We start from the raw sequence: 4,778 nt of genomic DNA, 5'->3' as shown, positions 1-4,778 counted from the left end.
ATGTTTAACTATTCACTTGTTTTTCTATAGCTTGATATGGCTTACACAATTGGACGATACCCACGCACGATTATCAGGTCGGTTGTGCAGTTTAATTTTTCAAAATTCAGTAATGCACTTTGTACTTATTTACTTCAGTGCTAGATCTGTGTATGTATTGATATGTTCTTTTTTTTTAAAAAAGCAAAACTCACAATTGTGAGTGAATTATATTGAGCAGCCCAAAAAATTACAAGGGTTTGTCATGCTCATGTTAAACCATGACAACATCCAGGGATCATAATTACATCGGCTATCAGGGCAGCCACCCCTACGAACCCGCCTCCACATCCTTGATACACAAGGTCCATACTCTTGTCATCCTGAGATCTTTTATTTACCGATGGCCAAGATTTGCCCCCATCCTAGGCATTCCATCTGCTGACAACAAGGCACAAGTAGTCCTAGACCAATCCTCCGAGTGATGCTTGCACCCGAGTGCCCATATTAGCACTTTGCTTTCGTGTATAATTTTTGCGAAGCTTGCCACCTCAAAACCTCCTTCAAAAACACGGCGGTTCCTTGTCTGCCATACATTATGAAAGAAGAAGTATCTGACGATCTGAGTGCTGATGAGGAGTGCAGGATTACCCGAATTCTTACCTCCAAGGAATAGGTCAGTCTTGAAAAAACTACTTTTCCATGTTCTCTGGACCCACTTGCATTCTTTTCCTGCGAGGCCTTTGATAGTTGGGCAGTCCATGAATAGGTGGGCCAGATCTTCACTAGCTACCCTGCACCCCAAGCATCGATCTGACCCAATCCCTCTCTCCTGAATCTTCACCCCCGTCGGTAGAGCACCCCAAATAACCTTCCATAAGAAAACCTTCATGTACTATGGAACCTTTTGCTTCCATATGTTCTCCATTACATGCTCCCACCTTTCCTCCAACCATTGCTTTTTCCATATCTTATTAAGGGGGCTAGACCAATTCTTCTTTTGCATCATTGTCTGATAGATGCTTTTAGTATGGGGTTTCCACAAGAGACTGCTTCCGGGCCATTTCTAGGCATTCCAGTCCAACTCCGAATCACAGATAGGCATCACTAGATTGTCAAGCTCTTTCATCACTTTGTGGACAAGCAAGACCTCCAAGCTATTAAGTTGGTATTGGGTAACCATAAGGTCAATGGTTTTCCAACTCTTGTTGTCACTGTCCCAGAAGTGCTCAAGTCGGTTCAGACCCTTATTATTCAGCTTCCTGACTGTCTCAATCCAATAAGGAGTTTGTGGAGGCTACAACTTTGGAGAGCCTAGGGGACCAATGTAGGATGAGTATTGATATGTTCTATAGCAATGCCCACCAACCAAGACTAGTTCCACTTTAGAGGGGAGCCTTTTAGCTACCTTTACTAGTTACCTTGATTGAGCGGAAAAACACCTTGGGAAGGGAAGATGTACTGTCGCGCCAGGGCTGACGGGGAGCCTTCCTTGCTGCTTTAATAGGAATATTGTAACGTCCATGTTATGGAGCCTCAGAAGGGGCTTCTGCTGCCGCTCTCGTTTTTCCACTGCTATTGTAACCTCCGACGAAGGGGACTTGCAGAAGGCATTTAGAACTCTGCAGCTGCTGGATCAAAAGGGGCTCCCTGTATCCAGAGACATCATATACTGCCTTTTGCAAGAATGCATCAAGCATAAAAAATTTGCTGCCGGTGCAAGAGTGCATACCCTCATTGTGTGCAGAGGCCTCGACTACGGAACTTGTTTCTGTGATCACCTTATCCGCCTCTTCGCCTCTTGTGGGAGCTTGCCCGAAGCTAACCATGTGTTTGAACGTGTCACAATTCCAACCACATACACGTGGAATGCCATCATCTCAGCTCATGTTGACCTTGGGGATCATCACAGAGCTTTTGTCTTATATCAGAAAATGTTGCAGGATGGAGCTGTCTCGGTCGACAGTGTCACTTTGTCATGCATTCTCAAAGCTTGTAGTGCTTTACCAGCAGTACTGCATGGCAGGGTCATCCATGGACATATCTTTGAAGAATATTTGGATCAAGATATAGTGGTCATGAATACCCTTGTTAACATGTATTCTAATAGCTCTTGCATGGAGGATGCCCACTCTGTGTTCAATGGGTTGTCGAGTCGGAATATTCTTTCTTGGGGTGCCCTCATTGGGGGGTATTCTGAGCAAGGGAATGGTGTTTGTGCTCTGGAGCTTTTTGAAAAACTTCAGTCTGAGGGTTCACTGGCAAGCAGACCAATATTTTTGTCGGTCTTGAAAGCATGTAATATTACAGGTAGTATCATCATTGGGAGGGAAATTCATGATCAGATTTTAAGATCGCCGTTTTGTTCAGATTCGGTAATTCAAAGCGCCCTCGTTACCATGTACGCCAAATGTCAAAGCTTGGAGGAAGCATGTGCAGTATTTAGAGTATGCAGAAATCTAGATGTTGTCACGTGGGGTGCGTTGATCTCAGGTTTCATGGAAAATGGGCAAGGGCAGGGTGCTGTTGAAGCATTCAAGAGAATGAAAGAGACGGATATTAAACCTAATGCAGCAGTATTTGTAGGCCTGTTGAAAGCATCTAGTAATGAGGGGGAATTAGAGCAGGGCATGCTTGTACACGAAGAGATTAGGAAGGCTGGTTTGGATGGTGATATGGCTATCAAAGCCAGCCTTATCGATATGTATTCCAATTGTGGAAGTATAGAAAAAGCTCAAAATGTTTTCAATGAAGCATCAAATCACGATAATGTGGTATGGGTCGCAATGATAGCTGCATATCTTCGGTATGGTCAGAAGGTTTGCGCTTTAGAACTGTACACACGTGTTGTTGCTGACAGTACAAAGCTGGATTCCAAAACATTTGCCTCTATGCTAAAAGCCTGCGACAGTGGAGCCTCTTGGTTAATGTGGCTAATACATGATGACATTGTTAGGGGTGGGCATCAGTCGAATGTAGTGCTTGGAAGTGCTCTTGTGGACATGTACGGGAAGTTTGGCCTTGTGAAGGAGGCACGCAACGTGTTCGATGGACTGCCTCAGCGCAATGTTATAACATGGGGTGGAATGCTAGCTAGCTATGTTCAGCAAGGCCTTGCATCTAATGCTCTAGACCTCTACAAAAGTATGCTGGAGCATGGCATAGAACCAGACAGAGCTACACTTTCTTGCATGGTGAGAGCATGTTGTGCTGCAGGCACTATCAAACAGGGCAGAGCGATACATGATTTAATCATTCGAAAGAAAGACGAATTTGATGCGACCATTATCAGCTCACTTGTGGACCTTTATGCGAAATGCAGTAGTTTGAATGAGGCCTGCAAGGTCTTTGATCATGCATCCTTCAGAGATGCAGTATCATGGGGTGTGATCATTGCTAGCTGCTGCTTTCATGGTAATGTCAGTCTTGCTAGTCAGTATTTAAATGCCATGGTAGAACAGGGGTTGAGGCCAATTAATTCCATATTTACTAGTATGCTAACAGCTTGCTGCCATGCCGGAAACTTGGAGGAAGGTCACCGTCTTTTTAAATCTATGGCAGAAGATTATGGGATCGTGCCTGATGAAGAGCATTTCAGCTGCATGATTGATTTGATGAGTCGCACAGGGGGCCTCAGTAATGCACGGGAATTATTCCAATCTATTCCGTACCAGTCTGATCTTTTTATGGAGACATCTCTTCTAGCAGGTAGCAAAACATACCGTAATATGGAGATTGGGAATCGTTTCTTAGAAAAGGCTTTCAAGTCTGATTTTTTGAATGCCTCTGAGGTGGGCAAACCTGGTAAGCAGGGATGTGGTTAGTGATGCAGAAATTTTCGATTAGAAAGCTTTGGTATAAAGTCCATAATATTGTATTTACTGCTACAAAAATGCACACACAAAGGTTGTAGAAGAAGGAAAAGATGAAGGGTACACAACACACGAAGTAGTATTACTTAGTGTGTGCAAGTAACAAGATAAATGTTGCCCTAGGGATATAGGCACATATGCAAGACACGGGGAAAAAGTCTTCTTGCGAGGGAAAATTTTTATCAAGTCTTCCTAAGTGTGCTCACACACATCACTATCCTATCCTAGTCCTAGAAGTAATGCAGTAAACATGAGCTTGTTACTCATGTATAGGGAAGTGTTTTTCCAATGAACTGTGACCAATCCACAAAGGGATGCAGGCCCAAATCTTTACAAAGGGCTTCAAACTTCTCACAAGGAACAACCTTTGTGAAAAGATGTGCGGGATTGTTTTGCATAAGCGTGTAAGCCATACTTTTGTTTTTTGTAGACGATCTCTCCCTAACCAAATGGTAATGCACCTCAATGTGGTTGGTTTAAACTTGAAACACTAGATTCCTAGCAAGTGCAAGTGCATTCTGACTTGCAATGAACATATTGGTGGTAGAATACCGTCAAGCACCCCGATGAATCATAATGCATTTTATCCAACTACAATCGATCATAACTTTGAAAGCTTCCCTAAACTTGCCTTTATAACTAGAAAGTGACCATAGTGGGCTACTTCTCACTTAACAACAAGATGCATCAATTGCAGAGCATTAAGCAAAAACAACTCGTGGACACCTGAGTGTCATAGCAACCAATCCAATATGAGTCCAAAAAAGAAAACAACCCGAGATGTACACGACCACTTAAGTAACAAAAGATCTTATTGACAACGATCAATGCATACACCCAAGATTGGAAAAAGTATTATTGGGTATGCTCATACGACAAAGATAAGGCTTTCCCTAAAATGATGGGCATATACACAAGCTAGGGGGG

The 4,778-nt window shown here is 43.2% G+C and overlaps 1 protein-coding gene across 1 annotated transcript; it reads left to right on the top strand.

Moving 5' to 3' along the window:
* Positions 1-1,386: 1,386 nt before the first annotated feature.
* LOC147422852 (pentatricopeptide repeat-containing protein At4g08210-like) lies at positions 1,387-4,469 on the top strand. Its single transcript, XM_086503454.1, has one exon. The coding sequence runs from the start codon at positions 1,503-1,505 to the stop codon at positions 3,801-3,803; it is 2,301 nt and encodes a 766-aa protein (XP_086359580.1). The 5' UTR covers positions 1,387-1,502; the 3' UTR covers positions 3,804-4,469.
* The last annotated feature ends 309 nt before the right edge of the window (positions 4,470-4,778 follow it).

This window comes from Adiantum capillus-veneris, chromosome 27 (genome assembly GCF_014529385.1).
Source record: "Adiantum capillus-veneris isolate H3 chromosome 27, ASM1452938v2, whole genome shotgun sequence".
Lineage (NCBI taxonomy): Eukaryota > Viridiplantae > Streptophyta > Polypodiopsida > Polypodiales > Pteridaceae > Adiantum > Adiantum capillus-veneris.
This window is presented reverse-complemented; position numbering and strand designations above follow the sequence as displayed.

Coding starts and splice junctions, on each gene's coding strand:
- LOC147422852 (XM_086503454.1), top strand. CDS start 1,503: ATGTTATGGAGCCTCAGAAGGGGCTTCTGCTGCCGCTCTCGTTTTTCC.